Here is a 24,769-nt window from a genome sequence, read left to right as displayed (position 1 = left end):
GTTGAAGCAGATTTTATCCCATGTGGGCCTGCCTTTCATGGCCTGAGAATTTTTTTGATAAGCTGAAATTATTTACGGATATTATAACAAAATTCATCTGACAAAATGTTGCTAGAAATTTCATCCAAGTTGTTGGGATTTTGCATGAACCTACAGTTACAAACAATTAAAGCATAATGTACAATGTTGTATCAAATTTTTATTTGAAGACAAACATTCAGCCAACAGAATACATAACATTTGGACAACACACTCAGACAAAACTCGCTCACATTCACAGCATATAACTGCTACACTCACAGACTTTGTCATGCTGATGAAGGGGAGAAGGATAAAAATATAAATGAGCTAGGATGAATGATATGATACAATGTATACACAATGCAGTCTTACCTAGACCGACAGCTTTGAGACAACTTCTATCTCATGACCATGTAGCTACATGTCAATGTGCAAAAAAACTTAGGGTAAAGATATAATTCTCAGTCATATTCAATAAATAAATGAGTTGTAAAATGGGAGAGCTTATTAATATAAGTTGGCTATCAAATTGGGGTTATAAATTAATCTGTTACCGACTGATTAACAAATTAAAGTTATAAATTAATGACTGATTATTAAATCATTTTCTATGTTGCAGCCATTATACACAGCTACATGTCCAACAAAAACTGAGCCACACTTGGTCGACATAATAAACAGAAATCCAACCAACTGTTTAAGTCTGCATCACAATTCATATTGTTCTTAATTTAAAGAGTTTACAAAGAACATTGCAATAACTGTACAACAGCTTGTCCAAAAGTAACAGAGCAAATATACAACAGGCCCAGATGGCCTGTACAGCTCACTCAGATATTGCAGTGAAAATGGGGAAACACTACATTCCTACAAAAGAAGGATATAAAAGAATTTACCATATTTTCCCCATTTGGCCCGCACCTTAAGCCCCTTGGGCCAGACCCACTGTACAATTGGTTCCCCTTCACCCAGGGATGCTTTAGATCAAATCCTTTAACTACTACAGGAGAAGTAGGATTTAAAATAATTCCTATACATAATTCTATTGGATCCTGTCAAATTTGGTTGATCTGCATAGTGGTTCATGACTAGTAGCAATTTTCAGGAAAATTTGACAAATGGACAGACCACGGACCATGACATGAGCTCCTGTCCTTACAGCCAGGTGAGCTAACCTCGACATAATGGCTGTATCATCAAACTGCCATCTCATACAGATAATTCTAACCAAGTTTTTATTATTATTTCCAATGGCAAATAAACAAATGCTCAAAAAAGTGATCTCCTTATACAGTATATAAACTCCCCTGGGTCAAGAAAATTCTAAATTAAGAACCTTTATATAAGACCCTTCCTTCTATGATGATCTTGAGAAGAGGATATTTGAAATATCAGACGTCAATTCTGCCCCGTTTTGCCCCGCCCCTCAGGCCCGCGGGGGATGGGGACCATATCTAGGTTAACCTTTGCCCATGGAAGGTTTCAGCATAATTTCACTGAAATTAGTTTGAGGGGTTTCTGAGAAGTTGACAATCTTAACTTGTTATGGACAAATGACGCACGACAGAGGACAAAGGGCGATTAGAGTAGGTCACCCGAGTCTCAGGTGATCTATATCAGACTTAAAATCTAACAAATACAGTGTAGGTACCTAATCGACACAGAAAGTATTTGCTTTACCCTAGGTACAAAGAAATTTAATACATTTTTTTTGTTTTTTTCAAAGACACTTGGCCATGATCAAACTTTTATCAACATGATTGACATTGAATAGGAAACACGATGTAGACACATGTAAAGTCAACCACCACTTGTACATAGATATTATGAATCACTCCCCATAGTACTAGTGTTGCCAAGATTTCTACATAAATGTTTAAACAAAAGTGTACTTAATAAAATAGAAAAAATGGCACGAGGACTGTATATATTTAACAGTAAAACATCCGAACTATCACTTTGTCACATTGCAAGACCATGAATAATGCTGAATTTGGCTACCACATGCTGATCAAAAATTAACAATGTATATACTGCATGAAATAGTCTTTATACATGTACATTCCAATCTTGGCAATCAAAATCAGTGCCAATTAATTATCACTCACAGATCTTAATTAAACTGATAAACATCTGTTTTGTCCCATAGGTTGAATAGGCCAGACCGGCCCATGACGACCTGTATAATATATACACATACAAGTGTGCAGAAACCTTTATGTCTTGTGAAATGTGCACAAGTAGTTCATCATGTCACCAGTAAAACTATATCCTATACATCATTACTGCCATGTCATTGGAATATAACCTAAGATATGTATATAGCTTGTACATGTCCTGTTTGTATTTGAAAGGTCCAGTTTGTCAACCTTAGGTTTGTGAAACACCCATATACCACTCATAATCACTTTATGATCATCAGGTTCACCTTGACACCCCACCCCACCCCCTACCCAAAGAACATATATCTTAATTATGTTCAGCTTGTCACACTCCTACTCCAGGTCCCTCATCTTCAAAAATTATATAATTACCACCCAACTACAGTCTGTGTAATGGAGTCAATCTGTACACAAGTCACGACCCTGTAATTACTGTAACTGTTAAGAGATTAAAATTTTTGTTGATATCAAATGTTTAGTGTATGTATGCAGAGATAATGAACTGTTGAAGACCTAGACTGCCAGATCAATAGAAAATCCCTGCATCCTCAGCTGTAATGGGAGTGTGATAGTTCATGACTGGTCAGAGTTGTGACCAGCATGTATATATTTTAACCATAAATCTACAGTGCAAGACACAAATCACAAATCCCGAAACACAACTTGCACTACATATCTTGTATGGTGTTTTGCTTCTTTGATGGCGCACACATGAAATTTCATGTCTTCGACTTCAATGAAAAGATTATGAATAACTGCACCTAATTATCATAATTATATACAATTGTATATAATACCCAGTTGCTTATAATTTTCTAGAAGAAGTTACAGGTTGATAGACGGGCAGTCGACGAACGCCCACTTCTGCTCCATACCATAACTTTGCTGGCACTATATGCCATGTTATTACAAGCTAAAAAGAATCCCTCAGAACGACGCGACTTATTTCATAATTACAAATGTTCCACAAGTACGAGTGTGAAAGTGTCTACTAGTTTACATACCCACAGTAGTACACACATCTAAATAAACTGATCAGGCAAATTTATGAATACAATGTGTACATGTGTACTCATGAAAATCACCAACAGTCCAAACCAATAACAAAGTATTTAAACCTTCCATGAACACATACGTGTAAACCTTTGATAACTATATATTATTATGACAACATCTATTAAAACCACCATTTAAAACATGGTAATGTTTACACCCACTACACATACAAAATATGGTAAGGTAGACCCCTCTCCACACCACTAACAACAGATTGCAGGGTCCATCGATAGAGTTTTAAAAAGTAGTCACCGCTGAAGCAAATGGCAAGTTTCTGATCAAATGAAAAGTAAGTTTAAGATTGTCCCTATCATAAATGAATTGGTCCTGAAAACAATTGTACAAATATTTGTGGAAATCCTTCTCAAATCGAACTTGTCCATGTTTTGCCATTTTCAGTAATGGTGACATTCGACCTTTTGATTGAAGACCAGTGCGTGAAGTTGGTTTGAGTGGTACACTTGAACTTTGAAAATTTAGAGTAACAATGATATGACCTTTGACCTGATGAAGAGGCAGGTATAAACTTTTGAGTTTGAAGTTTAGTTTTGTCCAGAAATGGTGACAAGGAAAGACAGCTGCATCACAATAATTAAGAGAAAACAATTGTGGAATAGAAAACAGCCAAAGATAGTTAGAAAAATAGTTCTATTGTTCCAATGACATGAAAGAAGAGACAGAAGCAGCTTGTTCAAGCTCTAAACTTGATTGGCGTCGCCCTACTATCGATATACGATCACTCTGCCAAACAAAAGCTTGTAGAGAAGACTATATTAGAGCAAGTATTTTCTAGGACAAGCTCGACAGTATACCGTCCATTAGTCAGTCATGATCAGAGAGTCAGAGAAAAATGAAATTGATATATGGAGGCAAAAAACTATTCATGTGTCAAGTAGAAAGTTTTCCCATATTTTATTACATGATGTCCCTAAAAACTATTCATGTGTCAAGTAGAAAGTTTTCCCATATTTTATTACATGATGTCCCTGCATAACAAATTATAACTTAATTTCTGGGATCATTTATCCACATCATTATGTTATAACGATCAAGCATTTCTGCTGAAATATAATTTAAATAATAAAAGATCTTCAAAATTACTTAGTTTAGTACATTAACATTATGTTATGTACTGAAATCAAATTCGTCCAATAGACAAGCGGGAGTAAATCTCAAACTAAGACCTTGGTAACCTGATCATTTGTAAGTGTAATGGCCCCGTTTCATTCCTTTACTCTCACATGAACTGAATTACAATATTTGAGAAAAATATAAATAAATAATCATCAAATTACTGGAGTATTGCCAAAAACAATTTAAAAATTTGTGATCATATTTTGTTAGTTAAGTCTCTTCAAAATCAAAGAGTCAACAGATCTGTAGACAGTCAATATACCAGATATAATTAAAGAAATTAACCTCAACAAGAATTTTGAAAGTTTCCTACTATAAGTAATTTATAGCTGGTCAAATAAACCTTGTTGTATGTCATTGAAGGCCTAATGAGATATTACTACAGTGTACAACCTCATAATTTAACACCGCGGCCAAGCGGTGGGCGAGAGGATACAATACTCTCAGTTCCTTTGACAAGTTCCTTATATGAAAAGTACATAACAAGATTTCACCATCAACTGATTGGCTGACGACACTTGTCATCAAATCTCGTCATGTTTCTACAAATGGGGTACCAAATCTATAGTCCTCTCTGGGAACATTTGGAAAGTCTGAAGTCAAGTACTTGACCAAACTGCATGGAGTGAGGTCACACTCTTTAAAAATTGAGGTCCTGGCCTGAAACAAGTGAGATCTCACACATAGGCACCACACCTTTATAATCCATGTGTAGCAGAATGCTGGAACATGTTAAATAAATCCATCTCCGGATTAACAGCTTCAAGTTCACTGAAGTCCACAGAAAATCCCAGGAAACAATTAAACAGGATCTCACCAGCCCTGCCAAACACCTTTCTGAACCAAGAACACTGGACATGGCTCCGTCAATGTTTGTGCTATATGACTGAAATTCTTCAATCACTACTATATACACACAATGGAGTCGAGGAGAGATTGCACCACCATGGTCTCAACATACTGTTACACCAAATGTTTGTGTTCATGTCCAACACCAGAGGGTTCTACACCTCGTCTGAAAGCACTGTGATACAAAGCCTCCTTTCAGGCCAGCTGAACGTCTTTGGACACAACATCTGAATGAAGAGAGAATATTATTTGTTATCCATATTGAAGACATATTTATAGAAGAGGCTCAAAACTTAGTCATAAGGGCTATTCCAGGACAACATCTATCCCACCCCAGGACTCCAGGTTTTGTTAAGGGGTACCACCCATAGAATGTATTTAATATATTACATAGAAGTATCAAATAGGAAGGAAATCCAACCATGGATAGAAGTGATTTATTTTGGAGTCCTTGGGTCAGGTAGATATTTTAATGGAATAGCCCTAATGGCCAATATCAGAAAACAGCATTCTAGGTTGAAATAGGTTGAGAAAATAGCATTCTAGGTAGAAATAGGTTTATATTTTCTTTTGACGCTGGATGTTACCGCTAGCAGTTATTATTGTTCAACATGACAATGAGGCGGTGCTTTCCTTACCTCATCAGGGTTACAAAGCTCTTCTATATCACAGATCATCTCGTCGAGGAAGTCGTCTGTTAACAGTACCTGTAAAAATACAACAAAAATTACAGCTACACTATCTCACAGGCCCATCAATTCTTAATATTATAGATCACACTATCTCACAGGCCCATCAACTTTTAACAATATGGAAAGTATGTGGTGGTTGGGGTTCAGATTTATATTTTTTTTAATGTCCTTATAACAGCCAGGGTCATTTTAGGACGTGCCAGGTTTTGGCGATGGAGGAAACCCGGGGTACCTGGGGAAAAACCACCGGCCTATGATCAGTACCTGGCAACTGCTCCACTTAGGTTTAGAACTCGCAACCCAGAGGTGGAGGGCTAGTGATAAAGTGTTGGGACACCTTAACCACTCGGCCACCGCAGGGGTCAGAGCTGAGTGGACAGCATCAGAAGTGATTCCTACCTGTAGCCAGGGTCCGTGGGCTGCAAAGGGGTGGTTTTCATCAGCTATAGATCCGTTCACACTTGTTGACACTAGTGTTATTGCTGTATCGTTCAATGCACTCATGAAAGTAAAATGGCGTCCATGTTTGAGTCGCCCTTTAAGGGCAAGTGGCAGTAGAGATCCTGCCTCTAAATTAAACTTCAAATGTACAGATTCCAAACAACGTGTCCTGAGAAGATCTGCGGGGCCGTCTGAACTTGCTGTACTGTCAAATGACTGCTTCCGAGACTGGATTCGATTACTGTGACAAAGAAAAGAACAAATAACTTTATAAGCCACAAACTTCAGGACTTAATATCAATAGGTTCAGAAGACCTTCGAAATTTTGTTGCAAATAAAATATGTTTTTAGCAATGTCATGGAACACTTCAAAAACGTGACAATTTGGTTGATTGTAGTCCCCCCACTAAATGTAGGTCAGTTTGGTTTTGTTTGGTTTATTTTATTTAACGTCTTATAACCAGCGAGTGTCATTAAGGACAAGCCTGGTTCTGGAGGTCGAGGAAAGCTAAATATCTAAGAGGAATAAATTACATTGTAATTCAATTAAATTTGATTGAACTGTCTAAATACAGACAGACCTTCTGGGTATTTGAAACTGAAGGCTCAAGTGATCATAGATTTTATACAAAATGTTAGGTAAATACACAAGTGTGTAAATCAATCTAGCTAGATCTATGAAGATTTTCCTCAAATCAAATATCATGTTTGTTTATACGGTAAACTGAAGTTTACAATTTCCATAAGAACATCTCTATAAATGTTTGTATAATCTTTATAATATCCCTTTAAAGTCACCTTTAAAAAGTTATTTTTTAAACTTCAAGAGAATACATCCCAGTTGGTGTGTAATTTGAGTAAAAATGGAAATATTGTGTAATAAGAAACTGGTAAACCTCTTCTGTCTCCACGATTTAAAAATTCTTACCCGTTATCATATTCAAATTCCCTGCGTGCGAAGTGTCCCGGTCGGGAGCCATTTAGACCACGTTTCAAAGTTGCCTTGATCTGTTCTGAATCTGTCATAAAAACAATGCCCATTATAAATAATATGTAACCAGACAACTCACAGATGGTCAGTTAATAATTCATAGACAGATCGAATGTACAGAGGGTGTTGTATGTCACTGATTAAAATTCTGTTTTTCAGATATTTAGAGATTCCTATTTATTTACTGATCATCATTAACATTAATCTTTACCAGTTATCTGTAGAATACTTTAGTTTTAATGTTATACTCCTACATAAATACAGATATTCATACCAAAGTCTGATATCTGAGGGCGTTCCTCGTTGTTACTATTGCGTCGTTCTTCCAGCATGCGATTTTCCTTTTCATCTTCATTGTAGAAGTCATCTCCACCGTCGCCTGGCTCCTCCCATGAACACCGACTGTTGACACCACTTAGGTTGGAGCCTTCCGTCTCTATACCCGTGTCCACACGATCCTAGTATTATATGATGTGAACAGTGAAAGCATTTCAAATTCTTTACTAAATTTACATTCTAAATCTACATATTTGAGAATAAAAGTCATCAAAATTAATAGTATGTAATTATAAGTACCCATTAACAAATTCATATGTATGCTTGTTCCATATAAGTTACAGATTTTCAGACTGCACTTTAACTAACCTGAAAGTGTGGCTCTATTTCAAATATCGTCTCTCCTCTCCTCATGTCTGTGATCAGCCAGGGCCCACCAGCACTACAATACAATAGTTATATGTAGATTGCATTGTCATTGTTGTCTTGAACAATAAATGGCCTATAAAAAATTCCTATCAGAAATCCCTAACAATGTTGGTCTCATCAGCATGTCAGTGATATGGATTTGTAATATGTCGGTGATAAGGATTTATAAGCACATCAGTGATATGGATTTTCAAGCATGTCACCTATATGGATTTTTAAGCATGTCACCTATATGGATTTTTAAGCATGTCAGTAATATGGATTTTTAAGCATGTCAGAGATCAGGATTTATAACCATGTCGGTGATATACTACTGCCGTCTTCACTTTTGATTGGTACTACAATTAATATTCCGTGAGATGCTTGCACCTAATTTATAAGCATGTTAGGTCTTTTTACAAATACAATTTTTCACATAATGGAATAACAGATTAATAAGGTTGTCTGAAGATGATGCTACAGAGGAGATGAATTCTGCTATCGTTGATACTATTACTTACCATGGTATGGAACGGATGAGTTCTATTACTCCGGGGCCTGTCCAGTGCTGGGCAGCACACAATTCCTCCCCACACACACCAATAATCTGTATAGAAAATCACAAATATTATTGCTAAATCAACTGTGACTGCCTCCCATGTTGAAATAGAGACATGTTTGACCAATAGATAACAATACTATGATAGAAATAAGGATCTATTTGCTGGTATTATACAAATTTATAGGAGTACATCAGATAATGGTGTTATTGTCCAATAAATAGGCAGATGTCAGGATGAATATCAGAATATAGTTATATAGAATGGTAACCTGTATAGTTATATAGAATGGTTACCTGTATAGTTATATAGAATGGTTACCTGTATAGTTATATAGAATGGTTACCTGTATAGTTATAGAGAATGGTTACATGTATAGTTATATAGAATGGTTACCTGTATAGTTATATAGAATGGTTACCTGTATAGTTATATAGAATGGTTACATATAGTTATAAAGAATGGTTACCTGTATAGTTATATAGAATGGTTACCTGTATAGTTATATAGAATGGTTACCTGTATAGTTATATAGAATGGTTACCTGTATAGTTATATAGAATGGTTACCTGTATAGTTATATAGAATGGTTACCTGTATAGTTATATAGAATGGTTACCTGTATAGTTATATAGAATGGTTACCTGTATAGTTATATAGAATGGTTACCTGTATAGTTATATAGAATGGTTACCAGTATAGTTATATAGAATGGTTACCTGTATAGTTATATAGAATGGTTACCTGTATAGTTATATAGAATGGTTACCTGTATAGTTATATAGAATGGTTACCAGTATAGTTATTTAGAATGGTTACCAGTATAGTTATATAGAATGGTTACCTGTATAGTTATAGAGAATGGTTACCTGTATAGTTATATAGAATGGTTACCTGTATAGTTATAGAGAATGGTTACCTGTATAGTTATATAGAATGGTTACCTGTATAGTTATAGAGAATGGTTACCTGTATAGTTATAGAGAATGGTTACCTGTATAGTTATATAGAATGATATATATAGTTATATAGAATGGTTACCTGTATAGTTATAGAGAATGGTTACCTGTATAGTTATATAGAATGGTTACCTGTATAGTTATATAGAATGGTTACCATTATAGTTATATAGAATGGTTACCAGTATAGTTATATAGAATGGTTACCTGTATAGTTATATAGAATGGTTACCTGTATAGTTATACAGAATGGTTACCAGTATAGTTATATAGAATGGTTACCTGTATTATATAGTTATATAGAATGGTTACCTGTATTATATAGTTATATAGAATGGTTACCTGTATAGTTATATAGAATGGTTACCTTTATAGTTATATAGAATGGTTACCTGTATAGTTATAGAGAATGGTTACCTGTATAGTTATAGAGAATGGTTACCTGTATAGTTATACAGAATGGTTACCTGTATAGTTATATAGAATGGTTATCTGTATAGTTATAGAGAATGGTTACCTGTATAGTTATAGAGAATAATTACCTGTATAGTTATAGAGAATGGGTACCTGATTAGTTATAGAGAATGGTTACCTGTACATTTATAAAGAATGGTTACCTGAACAAAGTTGACACACCCTAAAGGTGTTGTGATAGGTAACAGCTGTGCATCTTCTGCCATCAACATGTGTTGAATTCGTGACTCACTGCCATCCAGCGGCATGTGCCATGGAATGTGGTCCCCACGAAACAGAACATTTTCTGCAATAAAACAAACATACATACATATAAGACAAGTGCCATCTCTTATCCTAAACCTGTATAAAATGTACATATCCTAATATCCTAAGCCTGTATGAAATGTACACATCCTAAACCTCTATAAAACGTACATATCCTAACCTATATAACACGTAGATATTCTAAACCTATATGAAATTTATATATCCTAAAGCTGTATAAAATGTACATCCATGCATGTCAAACTGATGCATGATTGTGCAATAATGAATATCTTGATAAAATTTTGTTAATCTTTATCTCTAAATTTCTAATCGAGGGGAAATAACAGAATAAGTATAGCAGCTAGAAACATCATTATTTACCTGTTTGAAAGACATATCGTGATAATGCCTGCATTAATGTAGCTGGCCATGTTGGTGGATTTGTCTCCCCTGGTTCTCTTTTTAGTCTGAAAGTTAACTCGAACCCAAATCCACTTGGTCCCTCTGTACCGTTCAGTCGGAAGGAATGACTGAAACAAGACCAAAGATATTAAGTCACTGATGTTACATTAACAATGGTGAATTACCTTATCATTAACAATGGTAAGTTATATATATATATATATAATTACCTCATCATTAATAATGGTGAATTACCTTATCATTAACAATGGTGAATAACCTTATCATTAACAATGGTGAATTACCTTATCATTAACAATGGTGAGTTATATATATATATATAATTACTTTATCATTAATAATGGTGAAATACCTTATCATTAACAATGGTGAATTACCTGATCATTAACAATATGGTGTATTACCTTATCATTAACAATGGTGAATTACCTATCATTAACAATGGTGAATTACCTTATCATTAACAATATGGTGAATTACCTTATCATTAACAATGGTGAATTACCTATCATTAACAATGGTGAATTACCTATCATTAACAATGGTGAATTACCTATCATTAACAATGGTGAATTACCTTATCATTAACAATATGGTGAATTACCTTATCATTAACAATGGTGAATTACCTATCATTAACAATGGTGAATTACCTTATCATTAACAATGGTGAATTACCTCATTAACAATGGTGAATTACCTTATCATTAACAATGGTGAATTACCTTATCATTAACAATGGTAAGTTATATATATATATATATATAATTACCTCATCATTAATAATGGTGAATTACCTTATCATTAACAATGGTGAATAACCTTATCATTAACAATGGTGAATTACCTTATCATTAACAATGGTGAGTTATATATATATATATAATTACTTTATCATTAATAATGGTGAAATACCTATCATTAACAATGGTGAATTACCTATCATTAACAATGGTGAATTACCTTATCATTAACAATATGGTGAATTACCTTATCATTAACAATGGTGAATTACCTATCATTAACAATGGTGAATTACCTATCATTAACAATGGTGAATTACCTTATCATTAACAATGGTGAATTACCTATCATTAACAATGGTGAATTAATGGTGAATTACTTTATCATTAACAATGGTGAATTACTTTATCATTAACAATGGTGAATTACCTCATTATCAATGGTGAATTACCTCATTAACAATGGTGAATTAATTTATCATTAACAATGGTGAATTAATTTAACATTAACAATGGTGAATTACCTTATCATTAACAATGGTGAATTACCTTATCATTAACAATGGTGAATTACCTATCATTAACAATGGTGAATTAATGGTGAATTACCTTATCATTAACAATGGTGAATTACTTTATCATTAACAATGGTGAATTACTTTATCATTAACAATGGTGAATTACCTTATCATTAAAAATGGTAAATTACCTTATCCTTAACAATGGTGAATTACCTCATTAACAATGGTGAATTACCTCATTAACAATGGTGAATTAATTTAACATTAACAATGGTGAATTACCTTATCATTAACAATGGTGAATTACCTTATCATTAACAATATGGTGAATTACCTTATCATTAACAATGGTGAATTACCTATCATTAACAATGGTGAATTACCTATCATTAACAATGGTGAATTACCTTATCATTAACAATATGGTGAATTACCTTATCATTAACAATGGTGAATTACCTATCATTAACAATGGTGAATTACCTATCATTAACAATGGTGAATTACCTCATTAACAATGGTGAATTACTTTATCATTAACAATGGTGAATTACCTATCATTAACAATGGTGAATTACCTTATCATTAACAATGGTGAATTACCTATCATTAACAATGGTGAATTACCTTATCATTAACAATGGTGAATTACCTATCATTTACAATGGTGAATCACCTCATCATTAACAATGGTGAAATACCTATCATTTACAATGGTGAATAATTAACTGATCATTTACACGTTTTTGAGAATGTAATGGACAATAAATGGCAAAACAAGGAAGAAAAATCATGGTATGTCCCATTTTTTGGGACAAAATACACAAATATATATAACGATACATAAACAATTTTAGTTTAAATTAATAGTATAATTGTCAATAGTGAAAAGTTGAACAATGAGATATTAGGTACATGGTATAAAAAAAGTCCCAAAAGTTTGTGATGACATCAGCTGTTAGAAAAATAACACCTGTAAAAGTGCTCTAAAACAGGTGTTACTGAGCAACGAAAAAGAGCCACCCATGACTGAACACCTTTAGGGCATACGAGTAGTAAAAGTCAAATTATTCCGCACAGATTCCATCAATGCCAAGTTCTGAACTGAAAACTTGCTTATGTCAACCCTAGCCATTTTATAGTTCTCTTCAATAATTCATCATGTAGCACAGGTTCCCCTGGCTGATGTTAATGGCTGTCTGACTGGCCATTGACACAGGCCACCCAGGCAGAGGGCACAGGCAGCCACACACAGCCGATCTAGATCCCTCCATTAAAGACCACACTGCCTACAGATTCAATCATTGTATCAAGTATCATTCACAATTATCAGGGGAATATTATGACTTTTTCATAATTTTAAGTCATTTTTATGGATGTTTTTTGAGGTAACACTGCAAAATAAATAAAACTTTGGAATGAAGATGGATATCGAATGCAGTGTATATATCTTCTGCGTTGATATAAAGCTTAACAAATTATTAACATGTAAAACAGTGCCATCAAGTGTAAAAATCTTCTTCTCTTTTATTTTCGGAAATACTTACTCGTGGACTCTCCCATCACCATGGAGATCGGACAGTCCATAGCTGATGTAGTGCCAGTGTGGTGGGATTCCCCTGTTCTCGTCCCCTGGGTGAGCATACATACTGATGTAGTCGAGAGGGTCGGGACCACCCAGCCTGAAAACAAAAACAAATATTATACATTTAGTAAGATGGTTTTTGTTTGGTTTAGACTTACAGTACCCATATGAGTACTGGTATTTAGGGTCAGAATTGAAATACCAGCATGGTTTCTCTAAGGTAAATGTGCATGTATCTAGTCAAATGTGTCACAGTCTACTCATGAAGTACCATAGCTAGTACCATGTACACCCAATGACTCCATATTTTCTTTTGGATGAACAACTTTGATGTACATTCTACATTTACGAGTGAAAGATTCCATAAATCACAAGTAATTCTCATATTTTTGAGAACATAAGTGAAAATTTTCAAATTAGTTTCTATAAAAGACATGCCAATTTTTACTTGTACATCATTAATTGCATCTTATGGAATCAAGCGCCATATTTATCCTCAAGTAAGCCCCCTCTCCTAGTGTAAAAGTTTAGTATTAAAGTTAGGGAGAGGGGATTTTGTCAATAACTTTTAATTTACTATTTTGAATTGATAATTTTGCGAAAATGAAGGTGGCCTTTTGTGGGCAGGGGCTTGTAATTCTTTGACGATCAATCCCAGTAATTCTTGAATTTGAAAAAATAAATCAGATAGCTTGTAACTAGCTACATAATGAGTACATAGTGTTTTAACCTGCCTATATATAACTGGCATGGGTGCTCAAACGACACCATTCCCAATGCATATTAGCCTTATTTTTACCCAAAAAGAAATTGAAAATTCCCAATCCTGCCAATGATAAAAATATCCAAAAAGCACCGAAAACTGTAACAGCAATTAATATTACACAACATAGATCAGAAAAAAGGACTGTTAAAGGTCAAATTTGGAGTGTGTCATAATATAAAGTTACAATTGGCACTGCATTATAAAACAATGGAAAGCATTACACTCATGGAACAATTATTAACATGTAAAATTTCAATATAATTTTCATGTAAAATTTTCCCAATTTGAACAATTGGATTTCCCCCTCAAATACCCTGGATAACACTGGCCTACCTTTAACTTACATATCTCATGAGCATGTCATGTATACGAACAGTATATATCTTCATAAAATCATCTCACCAACAGCTGCACTAATTACATAACCGGTACCCCACTCAACTCACTACAAGCATCAAAGACCTAAGAGTAAATTTATTCAAACTGACATGTTTAAAACGACATGACATGAATGATAAATATAACTTTTTGACTATTGTACATGTGTCACCCATTTCAAATATTCATATTAACAATCAAAACAAAATAATAATAATCCAGGCGACATCTTCAGCTGAATCGTAAATGACAACGAAAGGAGATCCAATAAAGTATCGCCAGCCAAACAGAAATGTCACTGTGTTCACACAACCCGCTTAGGTTGAACAAAATGTCTGTTTTGATCATCAGAATATTACTTATTTATACTACCGATAACTAAAATCCAAATTACACAGAGAAACTGCAATACTAATGGTGTGTGTATGCCTACATGTATTCATGTTTTAAGGAAATCACCGGAAAGCGTGATTTAAAGCGAAGGGTAGGGTGTAATATTATCTTTATAAACACAAAAAAGTCCCATTGGCCCAGGTCACCTGATCATAGAGTCTGAAATATTTCAGTCGTTTTGGTTCCGCCCTTCCACCCCTGAGGGTCAGTCCTGATCAGGGCCAATATGTATCAAACTGCTATCCCATAATGATAACTCTAACCAGGATCCAGTTATTGATTTATTTCCAATGACAAAAAAAAAAAACATGGGCCATAACGGTCACATAACTTCTCAAATATTTCGGTGAATATATGGCCCTTATTGGACCACCGTAAGCTCATGAGTGAGGGTCATTCAGGGCCAACCTGAGCATACCATCAAACTGCTATATATATACCAAACATAATTCTAAACAAGATTTCCCTATATAAACTATAAAAAGTTTACCCCTTCCCCAGGGGGAAATGTGAGACCCCAGGGTCATTCATAATATCGGGCAGGTGATCATGAGCTATTGATTTACACTTTCCTATATACAATGTATGTGGTAATTAAAACCTACACCTGTGCGATCAATAACTTACCCAGATCCTGGTATACTAATTTTAACATTAGAGTTTGGTTGTCACACAACAGTATGTATGTTTCTCTACTACTAGGAGTATTTAATATAACATGTAAATGTAAACAGATATTGAATACCACTCCATCCTTACCCCCACTAATACATTAATACTATGATCATCAACAATGCCAGCGAGGGTCTCCCCTTGTATGTTTATATATTACATTGTATAATGCATTCCAGTAAACATGCCTGGTAGTGTCCGATAGTTGCCATGTTTAGCCGACTTCTACGCCCACCCAAGGTCTAGGCCTAAGGTAAGTGAGATACCCCCTATGGCCCTATACACTAGTGTCAACAACACTCATTGAGAGGCTCAGTGAGGCAACGCCTATAGACCCCCTACTGACAGACCAACAATGGCAGCCGATAGCATTCACCTGTCTTGGTATGAGTGCTGCAGTGTATCTGCCAAGTCGAGCGTGGCTCTGATCTCTGTCCAAAGATTAAACTTCAGCTGTTTATAGTTAAAGCTTATAACCGGGTACCACATGGGAAGTTTTCTCATAATCATACCTCTGTATGTTTGTTGATCACTAGCAGTCACAGTGTGAACTTATTGTATATATTTTACCCAATAATTTTGAATTTAGTTTAAATCAAAATGCTAAAATAAAATTCAAGAAAATCTCTCAGTATTTTTTCTAAAAATAACCAGAAAACCTACCACTTGATAGTATTGAAGTGCCCTGTACAGATTAAAGAGACTATATATATACTGATATATATTGTATTGCAAAACAAATATCAAAATTTAAATCACGGAATTCTCAAAATTCATCTATAAATACAAAATTTTTACCCCAAAAATCACTTAATCAATTTGATAAGACAAAGATCTTATACAGTATATATTTCTCAAAATCTAAGGCAGGTTGTGTTGAGATGCAACAATATTCAAGATGTGGTTGTATGTAATAACACTGATCCTTTTTTTGGAACTGAGCTTAAACACAAATTCCAGATTCTAAACACATCCTGGATGATATTTCGTATCTTAAGGGTATATTTAGATGTCAACTATATGTGATCTTCTTACAATATACCGGTACTGTGTTTGGTTTAAGTTGGACTGCTTATGATAATACTTTTTGAGAAACAGATAAAAATGTAAAATTTTAAAAGTGAAGTGTTGACAATGTGACAATTGCAACATCACCAAACTACAATTTTACATCTGCTTGTTACAGGTTCAGTACATGAAATGATCAAATTTATTCCGACTTTTTATACCATGTATATAAAAACACACACACACAAAGAGAGGCTTACAAACATGTGAGAAAATAATTCTGCCTTAACTGTTTCACTATCAATAGCCATATATACTGTGTTGTTAATGATAGAGACCACCTCATAGAGCATTGGCCCCCTGGCTGTAATTATCCTGTCGCTCTCCTGGTCGATCTCCCACATAGCATCGCTGCCCTACAAAACTCTCAATGAACACACATGCTAATCAAATTTCTCCTTTCATGGTTCTTCCTGTACATAACACTACATTCCATTGCTATATATATCTATATATATATATTTATATAATCACCTGACTGGTCCATTGAAAAGACTTCTAATTGTCAAAGACAAACTTAAAATTTTCTCTGTCATCAAAGCAACTTCTATTCAGATGGTGCTGTGCCACCAGTGCACATGAGGCCCAATAGGCCTGCATAACTCGCATGTACTCACTAGTACTATAGCTAACGATTCTCTGCATTCATGTTTCAGTACAGACTGGCCATCAGCCCCTAATATAAGTTTTTTGTTAAGAATTGCTCAGCTAAATTCTGATACTAGATTATCTCCCTCTAGTTTGAAACTTATATTATATAATATCCAGCTTATTGTATAAGTTTTTCAATGTAATATTTTTTTCCTATTGAAAAATATGGAAAAAAAACATTAAAAAAATATCCTGTTTATTATGGGTCTAACTTGAATCCTGGTTGTTATATCTTTTTCTGCCCTAAATTATTTCGGTAATGGGGTATGCAGCAACCTTAACTCAATTAATTATAATTATAAGTGGCCATATCTAAATTTGACACCTGGACAATTCATTAGCATCAATAATCATCTAGATCTACAGACAGACCCTGAAATTGCCTTGCCCACCACCTGTACAGGTGGACCAAGGCAAATTCAACATGAAGCGCTAACGCACTTCATTAAATTTGCCTTTGTCCAGTTGGCATTCATCAGCCCATAACTTCCAAATGAAAGCAGTCCAATGCTTAAATGTGTAGGTATATAAAACCAGTTCATTTATGTTTCAGAACATTCACATGTTGTGGAGCAACTTGGCTAATCATGCAAACTAAAACGGTCTGATAAATAACACTGTATTATAATGCTTATGTATCAAAGATGCGAATGATTCACAAAATCTGAGGGATTTGGGGATCCGGAGACCACATGTACAGTATTTAACACTAACAGACATGTTCAACTTTGCCCCACCACACAGCCACTGGGCCTAAGCTTAATTTTTGTTTAAAGTATCAAACTGTCATCTCAGGTTTATAATTCCAATCAAGACGGGATCATTTCTTATTGAAAATCAATAAAATTTACCCAAAAGTAACATTTTCTGACATAAACCACAGTAATTTCATGCACCCTGTCCACAGGGGTGATGTGGAACCAAGAGATAATGAAATTCATTTTTTTTCATATAAAATTCCTTTTAAAACCCTTCCATCTACATGTATATGTATATGTACAGCATCTAATTCTACCATATTTAGTATTGAAATGAATTGTTTTTGAAATTTTGGTCAATTTGACCCTTATTGGCACCCAAGATTATCAAACTGCCACTCCACACTGATAATTACTATATGACCAAGCATGAATTATTACCAATGGCAAATCAACCAATGATGGTCAAAAATATGATTTCCATACATAGAATGTAGCAAATTTCACCCCCTCCCCAGGGGTTTGTTTTGTTTGTTTTTGTTTAACGTCCTATTAACAAGGGGACATCAGACCCTATGGTCATATATAAATTCAAAATTTTTGTAAAGACTCTTCAATCCATGAATTATAATGGATTCTACCTATGCCATGAAGATTTTTTTTGGATTTTGGACCCACCTTTCAAGCCCATGTACAAGAACTCCTAATTATAAAGACAACTGTCCTATCAATATAATACTATATAACACAGTCCCATGTCATATGTAGGCTAGCCAATAAGTCTAACACGCCATACATATAACTGTTTATTGCCAGCACTAATTCTAAAACAAAATGGTCGGTTGCATTTGTATATATGGTAGACAGAATGTTTTACTCTGACAATGACATGTTGAACAATGAGTACAATACAATATATATACCTACTGTAGATAATGGAGTGAAATACCTCAAATTAAATATATACATCCTGTTACCCTGTTTTTGTACACTTGTATATAATTTATAATGTAACAAGACAATCACGCCCATAATATAAACGACTGGTACTTGACAAATAAGCATATAGCAACCAAAACAAACAGAAAAGTATGCTAGGTATAAAACAATGTAGCATTGTTATAGTGGTAAACTGGTTTAATAACCTTTCCTGTCCACCTGTGGTATATAATGTTTAACTGTCAGGGTATACGTAGAAAATGGAAGTCTCATTTGTAAGACAGATGGATAGATATGTCATTGACGTATATATATACTAATAGTGCTAACAATCATAGCAATAATTTCAGATCTGTGAAATGAGTCGTAAAATCAGAGTCTGAATATATTACAAAATAAATCTAATTGTTAAAACATTAGTCCACCAGTAACACGTCGTAATTAAATGCTTTATTACCATTTTACAGGTATCAATTTTAATCACCATAGGTTTCTTTGTAATTCACAGAAGGGTGTCTCTCCAGGGATCAATCAATATGATTCTCCACAATACCTTCCTAGGCTCCACTTATGGAGACCTCTCTGTTACCGGCCCATTGTGTGTCGGCATTCCTCAATCCATTTTAAGTACTCCTAGATCAAGACAAGAAAGTGGGGAGCTCTGCGTTGTCCAAACCCCCACCCCAACCCTGAACCCACCACTTAACCACAGCTACTTGAGCAGATCATTTTAATGGAATCTGCTTACAATGCAGGGGAGAAAAAGTTTATACCCTATGTATGTGTATATTATGAACCCTGGATAAGAATTTATTTGATACACTGTTAGTACTATTTACTACATTACATTTATCACTTGTTATTGGATTTTGTTTGATAACATTTAAATGTTATACACCACTTAAAAAAAATAACCCAGTATCAACAAAATGTATCATTACAGTATATATATATGTACTGTTTTTCCTGTCTGTACAACTGGGTGCACAAAACGACCCCATCCCAGGCCAATGCCTTATTACTAAATCCCCCCCCCCAAAAAAAAAATTGTGTCCACTCCACCAAAATTTCTGGGAAAGAGTTATTTTAGCATATAAATTTTAAACCTAATTAACCTTTTCTCAATTAGCACTATTTTACATACCTCACTTAACATTTTGAGTTTGGGTAATTTGGGTAAATTAAAGATAGAGGGAATTTGTAGTTGGAAAACATTCCTTCAACTAAATATTATGGCTACATGTAACACTACGCAATGGCTACTTGCTGCAGGTATATAAAGAGTACCTCCTGTTGTACGATGAGTAATTATATGTTATTATGTTAAGAATTATACACTTAATTCTGTTATAAATTTATATATGTATTATAACAAAAGTTAGCAATAAAAATTGCTGAAAAACTTTTTAAAAAAACACATAAAACCTGTGACCTAACTCTAACTCACATACTTGCTCTTTTCGATAATTGTAAACAATGAGATTGCCGATGCGCATTACAAGAAAGTTTTTTAGAAATCAAAAGGAAAGATGGTGGATTCTCATGATGATAAGGCTTAGGTGTTTTGATCAGTCAAGTTTTACTTGATTTAGTTGACTAATCAAGAGAGATCAAGGAAAGAACGGAATCAATCTTGTGATTCAAAATGGGCAAGGACGCATTATAGAATTGAAAGATCTACATATGAAAACAAAAACCTCACGACTTAGGATTAATTTTGGTTCAACTATTAACTAATTTATCAGGATATTGTCACACATACAATAATGTATGTCAAAGTTGGTTCCAGTCTGTGAACAGATCTAGATAATTACTCGGGGAATATGACACGATCAGGAAATAATGAACCAATTGTCCCGAAAATTGACACGAGTGATCTTTGCACAGCCATCTACTTTGCTGCAAAAAACTTTTATGTCTTTCCATGCCAATTTTCGCATATCTGGATTTTTTCGAGAAAACATGCAATTTTTCAAAAAAAAACATCTCTTTCAAAATAAGGATGAAAAATTGCCACAATTCTCTTTAAATCTCAAGTGGTTACGTTGAGAGTCCTATTTAGTTCAGAAACTTAACCTACAAGTAAGAATTTTATTTTGGGGAACATTTTCATTTTACCAAAATATAGAAATTTGAACATCTTTTCAAAAAAAACTATTTTGTAATGAATGAAATCGTATATATATATTTTAAACCTTTTTTACAGTGAAAGATTATAATAAATAGCATATTGATCATGGAAGAATAAAACATAACCTTACCATGAAAATCAAAACAATAACACATTATTGGGTTTTTTTATAACACAAATAAGAGTAATCTCCCTTTATATTTCATCATGTTATGTTGTTTTCCTGGCGTCACATACCGACATGATATTGCTTCTGACTACATCTGATCAGCATATGTATCAGCATGTGCACTCACAAACAGATATTCAACTTTTACAAACTGTACTCAAACAAAGGTCTGACATTCAACTGGAAATCTCTCTCAGGAAATACCATTTTATGGGCATTTCTCAAATATAACCCATTATGCCTCATACACCCTGTTGCTGAATCAAGTGAAACTAAACATGAAATTTGTGCACCATACATGACTTTTAACATAACAAAAAATATATAACGCAAGTCTGTCCTGAGTGTAAACAAAAGAAATTCAAAAACATGTTAAGTGGTCAGGTAATTGAAAGCTCGCAGTTGGCCCTTTTATCAACAGACATTTTTAGGATAATGGGTTGTATGTGTGATCATTGCAGCACAATTGTGACAACCAGATTTAGCTTTTCACATTTTTTTGAAAATCCTTTGTGCAGAACACCACTAATTGCAACTTAATTGGCCCCAACAATGTATAATCTGCGATAAGTGCAAGATGCTAATTTGTAATGTCATCCAATGTGTGTTACCTGTAAACATGCCCTCATGCTCACCAGGCTCAGGGCAAGTCACCAGGTGTCACGGTAAAGTTGAAAGGATCGTCGCCTGGTCACAATGATGATTAGCATTACATTTGAGTCCAGTGAAAACACTATCCATGTATCTCAATAAGTGTCGGATGTGTAATTTTGCAAATGCCAAAGGGGTGAAATCACACATAATTCAAAAGCAGACATGTTCAGAACTAATTATTTAGCAATTTCGTAAACACAACTGGTCATGTTTGTTTTAAATTTATCAAACCAACCATTCTTTACAAAAATATATACATACATTCTGATGATTCAAATAAAAGATGCACGACTTTAACCATGCAGAGACTCAATATTTAAGTTTCTGATACGTAACTTTTTATTTTATGTTGTTAAATGTCCTATCAACAGCCATGGTCATTTATGGACAGGTTTGGGAGGTGGAGGAAAGCAGGAGTACTTTTGACTACATGCAGTTGATGAGACTAGTTTCATAAGACTGCAGGAAGGCGCCTTGTTAAATACCTTTTATAAGGACAGGGCTAGCGCTATTTCTGAGGGCTTTCTGGGTCCGGTAATGGGCCCCATTCCCAATTGGAATTATTTCATTTTTACGCCAAATTCCGAAAATTTGCAGTTTACTCCTGAAAAAATCTTTCCCAATTCACCAATTTCCTCCCAAAATGACACAAAAAGGACCCTTCCCAAACCAGTGAGAAAAAGCCCTGAAGGAACTTAAGGATATTTTACCACATCAGTTTGGATACTGTTATGCAGACTGCTGATGAGTTCGTGACGAGATAGTATTATGTTTGTCAAAGTGATTTAGGATATTGGAAACAACAATAATAATTAATGTCCTCAAACATTTTGTAACAAATGCATGTGAGAGAGACAGGTAAATATAGACTTTGCTAGCCAGGCAATTACATATTTAACCAACTTATAAGTTATATTAATATTATTATTGCCTTCCTTTAAAAATGCGAACGACATTTGCTTGTTGTAAATCAGTGGAAATTTTTCCATGTGCATTCTGTAAGGACTTATTAAAGAACGTTTTCAGAATATATATGTAACCAGGAAAATGCTCTGAATCAGTTTTCTTGGAATTGAACTGAAGGAATATTTAATTTGTGATTTACGGAAGCAATTTTTATACCCAAAGTGTGGGTATGTGTATAAGTGGTATATCAGGCTAGGTATGTTACTGGGGTTAATTATATATAAGTTGAGGGAGATTAGCATTTTCCACCTGGAAACAGTGGTTTCCATATTGTTTGCTTTAATTGTTAGTAAGAAGACCATTTAGATTTTTATGGTCCTACTCTGAGTTGTCTTTTTGACAGTGTTTTAAAATCTTATTTTTAACATGTCTGGAATTTTTTATTCATTATATATAGCAAAATATATTATAGACTGTACATACATGTTATCTTATTAAATCATTTATATTTTTCAACATTTTGTGAGATTTTTTTTTCTCATATGGATTCTAGTTTGGTACAGTATATAGGTCTATAACTTCTTATTTGTTTTAAGTTCTTTAATTTGTTCAGATTGTTCATTCAGTTCTATTGGGATTAATTATCCTGAGGTTTGGACAGAGATGTTAATTGCCCCCATTGTTTTCTCTCCGAAGAAGGGCTAGGATTAGGATAATTTTGTCTCCTTGGTATTTTCTTTGTTTTTTTGGTAATCTTTTTGTAGAAATAGATTTTCTACAGGGCTTTTTTTGGTATGGTCTGGTCTAGATCTGAGGCTACTTTCCACATAGACAATTTCATAGTCGGAGATTCGTGGAAATACCTCGACCTTACATACCAAAGTTGAATTGTTGGAAAATGTTAGTAGAGTCAAGTTTCGACAAAAATCTATAGAATATATATTTAAATATATATGTCATTTGAATGAGTTGTTGACATTGACTACTACGATGTGCATAGTATTTTAACACCTTAATTTAATTTGCACAGGCATAGGCATAGACAACTATTAGATCAAAATACAAAAATCTGGGATAGGCCTAGGCAGTGTGTTTGTGTATACAACAAAGACCTTACTTGCAATACACAAACTTTTTGCATGTCACATAGACAAGCCTACTTACCAGTATTTTACTAATGCCGTCACTTGTAATGGGTTAGGTTGGTCGGGATAAAGTCTCCGACATTCTGTATATATCGCCTCTAATCCTGGAGGTGTCACTGGAACCGACGATTGCGAATAATTGGAACCGTAAATACTTTCACGGTCCTCCATGTTCGCCATAATTTACAAAATTCGGGCTGTTCTAAACACCGGATTTCCAACTATTTTTCCACTGTTATTCACTTACTATCCACTTTGATAGACGGTCATGGTTGCTTATGATAATAAGATTAACTCTATTGTAAATCCCGTCACATGAATAAATCCCAGCCGAGTCATGTTAGTGGCGTTTCATTATTCCAAACCTCGGTCTATGGCCGTCTTTCGCCTATGAAATACCAAACTGATCAACACTGTAGCTTCCGCTGGAAGACCACCCATGTATTCTCGTAATTTCTCGTTTCGATACGTTGTTCAATTCATATTTTTGTTTCTACGTTCGCTTTTGTTATTTTTCACAAAAACACATTAAATAGCATGAATTCTAAAGACAAGATTGAAAAATACATTTTCGAACAAAGATTGGAAAGATTGGTATGAATGATTTTGTAATGTTAAAACCGAAGGCGTCACGACTTCTCCGGAAAAAAAACGT

General features: G+C 34.3%; 1 protein-coding gene across 1 annotated transcript; it reads right to left on the bottom strand.

The window, feature by feature from the left end:
- Positions 1 to 179: 179 nt before the first annotated feature.
- On the bottom strand, positions 180 to 24,544 carry LOC117339731 (suppressor of fused homolog). The gene is made up of 11 exons (XM_033901446.1): positions 24,134 to 24,544; positions 13,507 to 13,641; positions 10,654 to 10,802; positions 10,167 to 10,309; positions 8,552 to 8,637; positions 7,992 to 8,064; positions 7,621 to 7,804; positions 7,284 to 7,374; positions 6,314 to 6,596; positions 5,861 to 5,929; positions 180 to 5,449 (listed from the first exon to the last, which is right to left on the bottom strand). Exons 1-11 carry the CDS (start codon positions 24,292 to 24,294, stop codon positions 5,378 to 5,380), a joined length of 1,446 nt encoding a protein of 481 aa, XP_033757337.1. The 5' UTR covers positions 24,295 to 24,544; the 3' UTR covers positions 180 to 5,377.
- Positions 24,545 to 24,769: the final 225 nt, after the last annotated feature.

This window comes from Pecten maximus, chromosome 12 (genome assembly GCF_902652985.1).
Source record: "Pecten maximus chromosome 12, xPecMax1.1, whole genome shotgun sequence".
In the NCBI taxonomy this organism is placed as follows: domain Eukaryota; kingdom Metazoa; phylum Mollusca; class Bivalvia; order Pectinida; family Pectinidae; genus Pecten; species Pecten maximus.
Note: the sequence above shows the minus strand (reverse complement) of the source record. Positions and strands in the feature narration are given on the sequence as shown.